General features: G+C 56.2%; 1 protein-coding gene across 3 annotated transcripts; it reads left to right on the top strand.

The window, feature by feature from the left end:
- Positions 1–717: 717 nt before the first annotated feature.
- Positions 718–9,295, top strand: SNCB (synuclein beta). 3 transcript variants are annotated; one of them, XM_037499911.1, is made up of 6 exons: positions 718–747; positions 1,452–1,581; positions 4,370–4,411; positions 4,631–4,749; positions 8,503–8,592; positions 8,910–9,295. In XM_037499911.1, the coding sequence occupies exons 2-6, from the start codon at positions 1,461–1,463 to the stop codon at positions 8,940–8,942; spliced, it is 405 nt and encodes a 134-aa protein (XP_037355808.1). In that variant the 5' UTR covers positions 718–747; positions 1,452–1,460; the 3' UTR covers positions 8,943–9,295. The 3 variants fall into 3 exon arrangements, with proteins under 3 accessions (XP_037355808.1, XP_037355806.1, XP_037355807.1); XM_037499909.1 differs by lacking the exons at positions 718–747; positions 4,370–4,411 and having other exon boundaries at positions 1,461–1,581; positions 8,910–9,185; XM_037499910.1 differs by lacking the exons at positions 718–747; positions 8,503–8,592 and having other exon boundaries at positions 1,461–1,581; positions 8,910–9,185.
- The last annotated feature ends 2,553 nt before the right edge of the window (positions 9,296–11,848 follow it).

Raw genomic sequence — 11,848 nt, 5'->3', positions numbered from 1 at the left:
CACACACACAGAGAGAGAGAGAGAGAGAGAGAGAGAGAGAGAGAGAGAGAGAGAGAGAGAGAGAGAGAGAGAGAAGAGAGAGAGAGAGTTATAACTCCCTAAGAGCAGGACCTTGTTTTCCTTTTCCACTGCCTGACACTGTCTCAGCGCTCAATAAACATTCGTCTAACTAACCATTCATATTTTACGGAAGCGAAAATTCAGAAAAGAGAGTCGAGTACCCCAAGGTACCCCTGAGATTCGATCCACCTGAACCCCAAAGCCAGCTGCAGTTCTGATTTCCTACTGTTAGCACGCCCCACCAGACTAGGCTCTTGCGAGCAGAGCGCGAGTCTGACGCTCGGGGTCCCCAGCGGCGCGGCGCTCGCCCGCCCCTTGAGGCTAGCAGGATCCGCGGAGATGTCACCCTCCCCGCCCCCTGTCAGTCAGGCCGAGGGGGCGGCGCGGCCGCCAGGGGGGGCGCTGAGCTCAGAGCTGCCGCAGCACCAGAGCCAGAGCAAGCGAGCTAGCCAGGCGCAAGGCGCGAACGGTGGCTGGCGACGCACCCAAGGCCCGGGCACTGCTGCGCCCTGGTTTAGGGCCGGCGCCCCGTCTGCTGTAGTCCGACCAGAGCGCCTGGCCACTGCCGGATCCTCTGACGACCTTGAGCCCACCCCTCCCGGCCTAGCCGAGCCCCAGCGTCCTCCCGCTGCAGCCGCAGCCGCAGCCTCAGCACAACTCCATCCCCAGCCCGGGCCGCGCATCCAGGTGAGGCGGCCGTGCCGCCGGGCTCCAGGGGCCGGGGAGAGTCTGGGAACGGAGTGAGGTGGAAAAGGGTTGGAGATGGAGAGAAGACCGGGTGGGTTAGGGAAGGGGTTGGGGATGGAGAGGGTACTCTAGGATGGGGGAGAAAAAGGAGAAGGGGCCGAAGGCGGAGATGGGGAAGGGGCTGGAGAACCCAGAGAGGGCGAGGGCGCCCGGGGTGCGTGTCAGTGTGCGCCCTGGGGTCTGCTGCTCTGTATCTGCAACAGCCTGGATGGCCGAGCGGACGTGCTCCCGCGCCCGTGTGCCCAAGGGTCCGTGTGCGTTTGATCGTCTGTGTGTCCTGGGTGTGCATGTGAGCGTATCCGTGGAGTATGTTTATGTGCATGTCAGTGTGACTCTCGCGTGTGCACGGGCAGGCTCCGGGGCTTCGCGCCGAGCCCGGCGCTCTGGTTCCGCAGGGCAGCAGGTTGCAGGGCCCCGGATAACCGAGGTGGGGGCCCCTCCCGCGTCCCGGGGTTTCAAGGACGCCAGGACTCACCGCGGCCCTGTGGCCTCGCTCTGGGGAGCCGGGACAGCGGGAGTGGGCTCTGGCCCAGGAGGGCGCCGCGGTCTCAAGATCGAGGGGAGGGGGCACCCTTGTCCCTCTGGAAAGGATGGGGTGAGGGTGCGAGACCAGCGCACCGGTGCCCTGTGTTCGCCCTTCCCAGGCCGCCAGGATGGACATGTTCATGAAGGGCCTATCCATGGCCAAGGAGGGCGTCGTGGCCGCGGCGGAGAAAACCAAGCAGGGGGTCACCGAGGCCGCTGAGAAGACCAAGGAGGGCGTCCTCTACGTCGGTGGGCGAGGGGCGGGGCTTCCAGGGCTGCAGGGTTTCGGAGCCCCCAGAGGGTGTGGGACCCCTCCCCCAGGGTCCTTAGAGGGAGGGCGCTGGAGTCAGGGCAGGAGAATATGAGTCAGCAGATGGGGCCGGGTCAGCAGATGTCACTGGGGAGAAAGCCAGGGCAGCGTGGGTCCGCAAGGAGACCGAAAGGAGTGCTGAGGCGGCGGGGTTGGGATAGTGAGGCTGAGCTAGCAGGCCAGGGGGCAATCCAGTGTCCCACGCAGATGGACACCTTTTCCTCATTCTCATCATGGGTAACTAGTGTTGAGTCTGTCGTCCACCTGCCTAGTACTGTGTGAAATGTCGTAAGGAACATCACCTCATCTAAAGCCCCCAGCCCATTCCACAGATCAGGCAAACTGGGGCTCCCAAAAGTTTAACTACCTTGCCCAAGGTCACTCAGCTGGTAGAGCCTGAGGCTGGAGTTTGAGCCAAGCTTTTGGACTCCCACCCCTCCCCTTGCTGCTGACCCCCCAACTCCTGCAATACTTGAGCTCCCTCCCAGCCCATTACTCCCCAAGATTCCCAGCTTCCCAATGCCTGTGGTTCCACCATCTCCATCTCTCCTCTGGGTCCACCCTTCTTGCAGTTGCTAGCTGGTGTCAGGAGAAAGGCCACGCAGTTAACATCTCTCACCCTAACTGTGAAAGGAGAGGGAGCCTACAGAGTCATTTGCATAAAGGGAGAAAAGGCCCCAGAAACTGACATTTACTCAACACTTGTGGTTACTCTGGGCTTTCTAGTGTGCGAGGCTTAGAACTATCCCCTCTGCAGGCTGAAGAAGGCTGCAAAACTTGCTCAGATTTGTGGCAGACTTGGGATTGTAGTTACTTCACTTACTATGTGCAGGGAGGCAAAGGTGCCTTCTCTCCTGATGCTGAAACAGAGTATCCCAGTAACCGCTTTGCCATCAGTGGCTGGGTCAGGGCCACTTTGGTAGGGCAGTCAGAAAGGGTGGCATTTGAGCTAAGCCTGGAAGAATAAGGAGCCAAGTAGATGTGGGGTAGGCAGAAAAGGTAGGAGCAAAGGCTCTGGAATGGACTGACAGAAACCGGGCTGGAGAGCAGAGGGTGGGAAGCAGTGGTAGGAGATGAGATCAGAAAGGTAGGAAGGGCCCAGTGCATGCAGGAAACCTTATGGGCCAGGGCAAAGCATTATAATTGCGTGTGAGGGACAGAGGCTCTGTCTTCAGTTTATGGGGCCCCTCAGGGAGATATTGGAGCCACCAGGTGAGGGTAGCTGGAGCTAAGACAGAGGTGTGGGAGATGGGCAAAGACTTGAGCCCATCCCTATTGGACTCAAGCTCTCGCCTCCTTCCTGTCTCTTTCCCCAGCCCTTTTGCTCTCCCTGTCTCAGACTCTGTTCCTCTCCTGCCTCTTAGATTGGTATCTCATCCTCTAGCCAGGATCCCTCAATGGCTCCCCAGTTCCCACATGTTGATACCTCAACTCCCTATAACCTAGTAGTCAACGCCCTTCCTTGCCCTGCCTCAGTCTACATTTCCGCCTTTGTTTCCTGCCATTCCTATGGCTCTGGGCACACGGATTTACCTGGATATACTTCTTGCGGGCACCTTTTTGTGCATGTCTGCGTGGTTTCCTCTGCCCGGAACACCCTCCCCAGACCCTTTCTAGCTCTCCTTGCGTGAGCAAATGCCCCATCCCCTGTCACATACTCCTGGAGCCTGGAAGTCCCCGCAACTAGAGGTCCTAGCCACCGAATCTCCTTTTCTCTTATCTCCACCAGTGAGCCATTGACCCAGCCTGCCACACCACAGGTGCCAACAAATGTTCATGGGAGGAATGAACAGGTGCACCTCCCGCCGGCTCCTCTGCCTGAGTGCAGTTAGCCTGGGAATCCTGTCTTCCCATACCAGCCATCAGTGAAAGAAGGAGGGAGACCCCTCCTCCTACAGACTAGCCGCAGCCTGCTCAGACACCCATTTCTGGGTCTATCAGCTGTTCTTCAGTTTCTAAAGGCTCCAGATGGGAGACTCCCTACTCTCCTGAGGTCCCCTGTGCTCCTCCTCAGGTCAGGCCCCCTTGCTTTTCCCAGCAGCTCCACATTTTGATGTGACCAAGCCACTAGCCTCTGGGAAGGCCAGCAGTGTGGGTGGATCACATCACCCCATGCCCATCCTGCACCTAAGACCCAACCCACTTCAACCAGAAAGGAGGCTCTGTACCCTTACTATGAAAAAAGAATCTTTAGGAGAAATGGGGTGAAGGATGGTGGAATGTGGGTGCCAGGTGAAACTTTCCAAATACACAGACTTTTTGCCACCAATTTGCTCCCAACTTGGGCTTCATACAGTAGTAGCTGGAGTTTTGGAATTCAAAAGGCGTGATCTCTAATGCCATTCCAGTCACTTACCAGTTGTAAGACGCTAACGGAGCTTCTCTTTCTATCTATGAAATAGCAGCCACCTCCCAGGCTGGGGAAAGGATTAAATGAAATGGCACAAGTGGGGTGCTTTGAACAGTGCTGGTGCTCAAACAGCACCCACAGAGGGGTGGGTGCAGCTATCCTATCAGCTTAGGTGGTGGAAGAGAATGGGAAGTCCTAAGGAAGAAAGTTGGGGGGGGGGATCTGTTTGGTGATGAGCAGGGTTTATGGGATTCTGAGGCCCAGGAGGCAGTGATGGGCCCAGGAGGGCTGCTGCTGACTGGGCCTCTGCTGCTTTATCACCACCGTGCTTGCTGGAGTCTCTGTGCCCTCACCTCATGTGCTCCTTCTGCCTGCAGGAAGCAAGACCCGAGAAGGGGTGGTACAAGGAGTGGCCTCAGGTACCAGCCCAACCCTGCCACAGCCCCCTTTCACTCCTCATGCCTGTGATCTGGTCAGGATTGAGGGTGGGGGGAGGAGTGGAAGTGGCAACTCCCAAAGCTGCCTGAGTTGGGGTGCTACACAAGGAAAGTAGACCCTGGGACAGCACTACGGAGGGAAGCCTCTATATACCCTTCACCCTGGCCCCCACCCCTCCCTTAATCCTCTCTGTGCTCTAGTGGCTGAGAAAACCAAGGAGCAGGCCTCCCATCTGGGAGGGGCTGTGTTCTCTGGGGCTGGGAACATCGCAGCAGCTACAGGCCTGGTGAAGAAGGAAGAATTCCCCACTGATCTCAAGGTGAGCAATCATCCCATCATGCTCATGTGCAGATGTCCAGGACCCCCATATACCTACCAACAAGATGGCTTGTCCCCCAGCCATCTTGGGGCACAAGCCACCTTGCCTTACATTCTGCTGACTTAGCTCTAAAGAAGACTGACTAAGAGCGTAACACACCTAGTCAGAGTGACCCAGATCTGGTTGTATTCGTGCATCCTGCTTATGAGTGTATCCCAGACCACTTCTGGCCACATCTGTGTGTGTGTCACCTATTGTTCATTCAGTTCATTCAACAAGTATTTGTGCCAGGAGGAAAATGTTCTAGGGGTTACTGCAGTAAATTGATGTCCCCATTGATGTTGTTGACACTGTAGTGGGAGATGATAATCAAGAAAAAGCCAACCAGTAAGCATGATTTGAGATGGTGGGAAGTGCTATGAAGAAAAGTCAAGGGTGAAGGGGTAGAGAATCAAGCTTCTTTAGCTAGGAGGGCTTCTCTGAAGAGGTGACATTTGAGCTGACACACCAGGGATGAGGCAAGCCATGTGGGAAGTATATATTGAGCAGGAATAGCAAGTGCAAAGGCCCTGAGGCGGACATGAGCAGGTGTGAGCCACGGGGGAGCAGTGGATTGAGTGTCACAGATTGTATAAGCAAATTCCCATGGGGAAGTGGAGGTGGCTAACCATGTGTGCCTGAAGATAGACACCTCCACTAGGACATATTTAGGGGAAGAGCTGTGAGCTCTGGAGCCCCACAGAGCTGAATTTGAATCTCAGCTCCATTATTTCCTGATGGTGTGGCTCTGAGCCCATTCTTTTCCTGTAAGACAGGAACTGGTCATGTAGGACTTTTCAGTAGATTAGCGATAGTATAGATTAGAGGTTATCAAAACCTAAGTGATTAAGAGTCACCAGGAGGCCAGGTTAAAATATAGACTCTTGGTCCCATCCCTGGAATTTCGGATTCAGTAGGTCTTCCGTGGGGCCCAAGAGTTTGCATTTCTAACAGGTACCTAGGTGATGCTGATGTTGCAGGTCCAGGGACCTCACTTTGAGGACACTGATGTAATGAGCTTGGCTGTCATGCAGCGAGTGCTCAGTGAGATAAGGTGACCCATGATTACGCAAGTGGTCCGTGTCTGCCCCTAGGGGCTCGTAAGACCACTGATGTGCTTGGAAGTGTGCCTCCCTAATGGGACATGCTGAGGAGCTGTAGATCTGTGTGGAGTTTCCTCCTGTGGGATGATCCGTGTCTGCCCACAGACAAGTGCAGTCTGGCTTGGTAGCTGGGGGCAGGGCTGCTTGTTTAGCATTTGGTTTGAGAGGTCAGTCCCCATTCCGTGTCTCCATCAGACTTTGGGCCCCCACACCCACCCCACCCTCTATTCAGACATTTTGCACAGTTGGTTCCTTCCCCTATCAGAAGTCTGAGACCTGACTCTGGAATTTCTGGTTCAACTTCTTCCCTCTGTAATTTTCCAGCTGTCTGGCTTCCCATTTCATAACAATCTGTTTCCAGTGAACACTTTCATCCATTGACCTCTTGCACAGGCAGGCGCCATTCTAGACATTTACACGGAGTAACTAATTCATTGAGTCTTCACCATGTCCCTATGAAGAAGGCACCACAACTAGCCATCTTGCAGATGAAGGAAATGAGGCTCAGAGCAGTGAAGTAACAAGCCAAAGATTCCAGTTCCTGCAGACTCAGCTGCTTGTGCTTAGAAGCTCAGGCCCATGGCAAGGGAGTTGCTTGGTGCCCATGCGGGGCCAGTCCCTGTGCTGGGAGCTTGAGGCTTAGAGAGGGGCAGCTCTGGGCCTTCCCTGTTAGCCCTGAGGCTGTCTGCCATGGCCTTCACACAGAACCATTCTCCTAGGCCACCTTCCTTCTACCTGCACTTGTTGACACCTCAAGCTCCCTCTCTCAAGGGAGCTCAAGATCATAGATTTATAATCCAAACAACAGCCCTTTGGGGCCACTGGGCATGGGGGAGCCCACGCCAGCCCCAGGTACACATTTCATTTCCGATGTATATACCTACCAGCCTACCCACGGACATTAGCATGGGATTGTCCCATACTCCTACAAAGCAGAGAGCACTGCCAAAGACAGCAATTGGAAGGGAAGTACCAACTGCTGTGAGTGGTCAGCCTGGGATGTTTCTTAAGGCAACGTTTTCATGAATTACAACACACACTCAGAAAGCACCATAGGAATCCATGAAATCCTCCAAAGGGAACTCTCCATGGAACTAGATCCTCATCAAAACATACAACACCAGCCCCTCAGAAGTCCACCCTAGACCCCCTTCCCATCCCTCTGCCCAGGCCAAGGTGAATGATGGGTCTGGGCACATAATTTAAGGGGACCCATTCTGGGGTCTCATGGCCTGGCCCTTCCATCTTGGTGCTGCTTCCCCCTTCTAAGGGTTACTGCTCCTCTAATTTTGTCACCACCAATGATTTAAGTGGCTTTTAACTTAACATAAATGTCATCATCAGATACATGCGCTCCTGCTACTAGCTTCTTTCACTCAAGAAAGTGTGAGATTGGCACTGTTGACCTTCTGTGCTGCATCCATCCTGTGGCCACCATGACGCACACCTATAGTCTACTGCTGTTGGACATTGGAATTGTTTCCAAACCATGTGCCCAACCTGGGATTTTTAACACTATCTTTTCTGGGTTCTGGTCACCTGGATAACTTTAGAAAAGTAGCATTTCCCTACCTCCTGGGTTTTGATGTACACTAGGGGAAATGAGCTGTAAACTCACGTGTCCACCGAGACAGGTAATGTGAAGGCACTGAAGCTGCCTGGATGGGCTGGGTCAGCTAGAGCATAGATCAGCAGGCCTCAGTGACAGCCCTCCAGAGTCCCGGGGTCCTTATCTCTGCCCAGTAAGGACAGTAGTTTCTTGTGAAGGTGGGGGAGGTGGTACGCCCCCTTCCTGCAGTTTCTCCCAGGGACCCATGCATGTGCCTGCCCGCATGTGGCTTTATGCAACCTTACATGGACCCCAGGTGACTGTGTGTGCCCGTGTGTGCATCCAACTCAGTCCCATGTTTGTGCACAAAGTCCCCCGCAGGTGCCTGGCCATGTGTCCTACAGCCCCCTCACTTGCATGCTTGCTGGGCTACACCCGCTGGGCAGCAGATGCAGTGGGGGAGGGGAGAGTCTTAGCTCACACATCCAAGCAACACTATGAGCTGTTGCTTCCAGCTTATCTTAAAATAGCAACAGCTGAAGAAACCAGGCCACACAGGGCCCTGGGGGAGGGATGGATGGAAGGTGGCGGGGGAATGGCTCAGAGCCCCTACCCAACCCTGTCCCTGAGCCTCATTCTCCCTTCAGCCCAAAGGAGCCTCCAGAGTTGTCTCTGGGGTCCACATGCTCCACACAGAGCCTGACACAAGGGGAGGAGAGAAAGATAAATGGGTGACTGAGTGTCCTGCCTACCTCTCCACCCCATCTAGTCCAAATCACGGAAATGCAGGGGGCTGCCAGGTGCTGGGGAGAAGAGTGTGGAAAGCCCTGCTCCCCCTCCACACCCAGATTCAAGCTGTGATGATGGGGGGGGGGTGTTGGATTTTACCCTTCCATCTTCATCCTACTGCCAAGGCACTTCAAATAAACAATTTAATTAAAAATTCTGGTTGCACTGCCAACAGAGCATAGTTTTTCTCCAATCCGCCAAAAGCTTCCCAGGGTAGGAATTTGAGGACATAACCAGCTGCCCTCACCGGCCCTGTCCCTTCTCTGTCCATAGCCAGAGGAAGTGGCCCAAGAAGCTGCTGAGGAGCCGTTGATCGAGCCCATGATGGAGCCAGAAGGGGAGAGCTATGAGGAACCACCCCAGGTGAGGGGCATTAGGGCTGGGTGGGGCTTTGTGCATCCCAGAAGATTGCTGCTATCCACAACTGGGTGGGAGTTCCCTGATAGGATAGGGTTGGACCAAGCAACTTCAGGTTCCTCTTATTAGAACTCAGGCCCCAGGAACTGGCAGCTGGGGGAGAAGATAGATGGGGCTAGCACTAGATACCCCTGCCCAGGGGGAGGGGCATGCACTTTTCCTCCCTGAGGGGTTGGAGTATCAGGGCCAGGGCCTGGCCACTTGGTTTCCAACCCCATCCTCTTTTGCTCTTCTCCACTCCACCCCCTATCCCTCTTATGCAGGAGGAGTATCAGGAGTATGAGCCAGAGGCGTAAGGGCCCAGGATGGCCCCCCCACCAGCAGCACAATCCTTTCCCTGTCCCCTAACCTACCCCCCAGAGCCAGGGCTGTCCTTCTAACCCATCCCCACAAATACGAGATCTTCCTTCGCCCCGAGGAACCTCCTTGAGGCTTGTGTTAGTGTCTGTCCATCTGTCTGTCCTCACCTTAGTACAACCCTGGGGCGTGACCAGGGCAAGGGGCTGGAGCCAAAGCTGGGAGCCTGGCCACACCTCTGTTGCCCCCTCCCTGCCCCATCTGGTCCAGTGTCTGCGAGGATGTAGCATGTTTTATGTGTTTTTAAATGAAGATCGGAAAGCGACGTCTCTCCATACCCACCCCGATGGAGGCTCTCCGAGGGGCTCCCGGGCAGCCCCAGAGCCCTCCACCCCATTCCCATATCGACCCCAAGAACCCTTTTTTTTTTTTTAAACCAAAACCAGGAGCCAGGCTGTGCCATTACCCCTCCCCCAGCCTGCCCCGTTCGAGCGCGGGCCTTGCGTGTTGTGATTGTGGCATGGAGAGTTCCCCACCCCGTGTGAGCGTGTCCAGGGTGGGCGGGCCCGGCCGCCCCCCGCGTGTCCATGAATAAAGCCAATCTGTCTGTAGCCGGCGCCGCAGGGGCAGGGTGGGGCTGGGTGTCCGGTGCGGGCCACCACCGATGAGCTTCCAGGTCCCAGCCTGTTCTTTGGGGCCTGGAACACTCAATCCCAGTACAAGACTGACCACCCGGGGTCTCAGCTTCTCCAGTCTCCTACCCTCGGGGGGGATGACCTGGTGGGAGTGGGTGCCCCCAAAACCGGACAAGCAGTTGGCGGGAGGCAGGAAGGTGGCGCCGCCTGCTGGACTCTAAAGCGCCCGCTGGGGTGCAGGTTCAAGGGGGGCCCTGCGCCGCCCTAAGGCAGAATAGAAGGGCTCAGAACTCACACGCAGCGCAAGCGCGCGTGGCTGCACACGCGTGGCTCTCAGTGCACACATCATGGTCATGAGCGCCAGCCCCGTATCAGCACCCGGCACACGCCCACGTGCAGACATGAGTGCACGCACACTGGCCGGCGCCTGCAGGCGGGCGCGCGCGCTCAGAGTTGCACACGCGCCGCGGCGAAGCCCTAGGACAACAGCAGCGCGGGCACTGGAAGACGCTGTCCGTGCAGGACGCCTTCGCGCGCGCACACCCTGCGCACACCTTCCCGACGCAGGAAAACCCAGCCCCGGGGAGGGAAAATGGAAGGCGGCAAAGCTCCCGCAACCAGCGCACCAGCCCTTCCAGAAATGCGCTCGAAGGTTTGTCCCCTTCGGCTGGGGTGGGCGAGGGTCCGCATTTATCTGGGCAGTCGGCCAGGGGCCTCGAGCGGATCAGGATAGGCACTAGGGGGCCCCCAACGCCGTCTGGAAGCGGGGAGCGGGGGCGGAGACGCCGCGGCTCTTCGAGAGGCCCCGCCGCGGTCGCATGAAGGCGCTGCTCCTATTCGCGCAGAAGGGCCGCCCCGGAGCCGCACCACGCCCCACCGGTGCCGCGCGCCCGCCCGCCTTTGCCGCAGCGCCCCTCGCAAGCCCGGAGGCCCCGCCCCCGCCGCTGCGGAAACCCCGCTTTGCTTCGCCGCAGGGGTCCCTCCAACCTCGCCCGGGCGAGCTCCACCGCTTTTCTGCTTCGGTCCCACCTCCTTTCTGACAAAGCCCAGCGTCCGCCTCCAGCCCTCGGGCGGGAAGGAGCCGGCTCCCTTCGGCCCGTCGCCCGAGCGCTAGCGCCGCCGCCTTCCCCGCTGCAGAGGGGCGGGGGGTCCGGCCTTGAACGCTGCGGGACACTGGTCCCCTCGGGTCCCCTAATCCTGCGGTGCAGGAACCTTTATTTCCCAGCTGGCAGGCGTGTGTGTAGGGAGAAAAACCCGATGTCTTGTATTCTCCCTGACTCAAGGAACGAGTGTGCCAGGATCTTCAGATCCCTTGTGGCTGAATTAAGACTCTAGTTACAACCCGCAGGGCGCGGGGATTGCATACTCGTGGCCCTCGGGTTGAATTTCACCGAGAGAGTTGTTTAATTTTGCCAGGATGAGGTTTAATTTTTTTTTTTTCATTGATTCCACTTGGCGACAATCCCTTTCCCTCACTATTGTATTCCACCCGTCCACCTTACTCATTCTCATGCACTGCCTGGCCACTAAAGAATTTGAGTTTGCCACCTCACCTCCAGCTACCAGCACCTGATCCCCCGGTTTGCTACTCAAACCAGGTTTACCATCTGGTGGGCGAGGAGCCTTATTCTTCCTTCCTGTGTGCCAAGCCACACGCCTGGTTTTCTGCTCAGAGACCAATGTTCTCATCTCCGAGGGATCACTTTAAATGCATTTGAGGCACAGGTCCAGAAGCGTCGTCAGCGGGAGATGCCAGCCCTGAGTCAGAAGGAGGCCAACCAGGTGCTGGTGCCAGAACATACAGCCCCAGGGCTCCTCCCTCTAGCAGGACCCAAGGGTTCCTCACGTGCCCAGTATGTCCCAGGCACCAGACCCTCTCCTTTGATGCCACTTGAAACTGCCTTCAATGCTTCCTTGTTTTTAGCCCCAGTTTGTGAAAGAGAGACTAGACACCAGAGAGGTGAGATTACCTGCCTAAGTCATGTGACCGGCAAAGGGGCTTGTTCAAAGGGGAGACAAACAAACAAACAAAAAAAAAAAAACAAGCAAAAAAGCAAACAAACAAAACACCAAAAACCCAACAGCAGGAAATGATAGAGGCAGCAGATTGGCATGCACAGAACTTGTGCAACTTCACAGACTTTACAAGTGAGCTGGGGGAGGGGCAGGCTGTGTGTGCCCACTTACCTTACTATGTTAGTATCTGTGTTCATGGGGGTTGCCCACATGTGTGCAACACATTCTCTGATGAAACTCGCATCCCATGTATC

The sequence above is a fragment of the Talpa occidentalis genome, unplaced genomic scaffold (assembly GCF_014898055.3).
Source record: "Talpa occidentalis isolate TD23 unplaced genomic scaffold, MPIMG_talOcc4v2.1 talOcc4.9, whole genome shotgun sequence".
NCBI classification, from domain to species: Eukaryota; Metazoa; Chordata; class Mammalia; order Eulipotyphla; family Talpidae; genus Talpa; species Talpa occidentalis.
The sequence above is the reverse complement of the archived record's forward strand: the minus strand, read 5'-3'. Positions and strand labels throughout refer to the sequence as shown.